General features: G+C 43.8%; 1 protein-coding gene across 1 annotated transcript in view; it reads right to left on the bottom strand.

The window, feature by feature from the left end:
• Positions 1-47: 47 nt before the first annotated feature.
• LOC118420157 (cell wall protein DAN4-like) overlaps positions 48-1,934 on the bottom strand; it is a 26,782-nt gene continuing 24,895 nt past the window's right edge. The window contains exons 6-8 of the mRNA XM_035826867.1: positions 1,434-1,931; positions 689-801; positions 48-256 (exon numbers count right to left, since the gene is read on the bottom strand). Of these exons, the coding sequence (XP_035682760.1) occupies positions 192-256; positions 689-801; positions 1,434-1,931 (676 nt within the window). The 3' untranslated portion in view covers positions 48-191. The remainder of the gene's footprint in view (positions 257-688; positions 802-1,433; positions 1,932-1,934) is intronic.

The following is a 1,934-nucleotide window of genomic DNA, read 5'->3' as shown; positions in this document are numbered from 1 at the left end:
AGAGCATCCCCGTGTTTGAATAGCCATATATGCAGACTTACAGCGTGCTTTCATCGACTCCAAGCTCGTCCCCTAGACTTGGGTCGCGATCCATGGCTTCTTGGAGTTTCTGATGAACTTCCTCGTCACTCAGCCCGGAGCTTTTCAAAACATTGACGACGAAATCCGCGATCACACTTCCGGCGCGGAAATCATACACGGAGAGTCCCTGGATAACGTCTGCCGGAATATCTGTGTCTCTTAGATATGTCCTTATCTGTGGGGAAAAAACAAGCTCGTAAGATCATATTAAGATCATATCACCCAACGAATTGAGCGTGGATTATATACTTTTGGGGATCATTTCATCAATCAAACTGCAGGGAATGGCGCTAGCGATGTGGGAAGCACATTCTTATTGTTTTTCCATGGGCAAAGAAATCAGCATTCTAACTCTTGAGTGATAAAAGGCATAAAAAGATCACTGTTATTTCTACTCTATATTGAATGTTTTAGAATGTTACAATTGATTGAAGCATTGTTTTGGATCAAAAGAACCATGTAAATCCAAATTAATTTCAATAGATTACTAGTATATCAAGCCTAAATCTATGACTTAGTATATATAAGTTATGATTTCTTAAGTGGTAAATAACAAACTATGAGTGTTCTAGTAACATGAAATGATAAAAATGAAAGAATAGCATACCAACTTCCGAATTTGTTGAGCGAGTTTTCTGTGTTCTTTGGAGTTCCTGTCTTTGAGAGCGTCGTTGTATTGAGCCAGCAACATTGTCACCTGGATATGCACGTCGTTTACATCTGCCAAAATTAAACAAGAAGTCGGACAAATACTTTCAAATTGGTAATTGGTTTTACCCGTTACCCAAGATGATTTTCACTTTGTCATGGAATGCACTAGATGTAATCTTTAAGGTAATTAACATTTCTCCAATCAACAGATTTCAATAGACCCAATGCCAAAGACAGATCAGAATATATATCTTTAGATGCAACTATTTTAAAGGCATATACTAACCCTAATGCATTATCAACATCCTTGTCATTTTTACTTAAAACCTGTACAGGAAAGATCTATAGCACCGAAAGCATGCAATATTAGAGCGTTATAATTAAAATTATTCTGGATAAGGCAATCTCCATGATATTGACATGTACTGCACTATATCCCCACACTTACATCATTATTTCATACTTTCAGATGTTTTGAGGCCTAATATAGGGGATTTTCATTGTTTGATGAATCCCCGTGCGAATTGTTTCTGTGCCGTTTTAACAAAAGTACGAAATGATAATGTAAATGTGGGAACATAGTCCAGTAGATGTCAATATCATACATTGCCTATTCCAGAAAAATTACACTTTTAAAACTCTGATATTGCTGATGCTGCCTTTAAACCAATGAGGAAACAAGAAATAAACATCCATCCTACCGTCTCTCAGCACGCACGCTGCTCCTCTCCACTGGTAGCCACCATCGCAAGCACAGATGTTCTGGTTGGAGGTTGAGTTGTAGGTGCATGTGGAGAATACGGGACAGGCGACCGGGCATTCTGGGTCGGCCGTGGGGGCAACGGTGGTGAGGACTGCTGCTGTGGTCGGCATGGGCGTGGCCGGTCTGGGTGATGGTGTCGCCGGTCTGGGTGATGGTGTCGCCGGTCTGGGTGATGGTGTCGCCGGTCTGGGTGATGGTGTCGCCGGTCTGGGTGATGGTGTAGCCGGTCTGGGTGATGGTGTCGCCGGTGAGGGTGATGGTGTCGCCGGTCTGGGTGATGGTGTCGCCGGTCTTGGTGATGGTGTCGCCGGTGAGGGTGATGGTGTCGCCGGTCTGGGTGATGGTGTCGCCGGTCTGGGTGATGGCGTCGCCGATCTGGGTGATAGTGTCGCCGGTGTGGGTGATGGTGTCGCCGGTCTGGGTGATGGTGTCGATGCTG

This window comes from Branchiostoma floridae, chromosome 7 (assembly GCF_000003815.2).
Source record: "Branchiostoma floridae strain S238N-H82 chromosome 7, Bfl_VNyyK, whole genome shotgun sequence".
NCBI classification, from domain to species: Eukaryota; Metazoa; Chordata; class Leptocardii; order Amphioxiformes; family Branchiostomatidae; genus Branchiostoma; species Branchiostoma floridae.
Note: the sequence above shows the minus strand (reverse complement) of the source record. Positions and strands in the feature narration are given on the sequence as shown.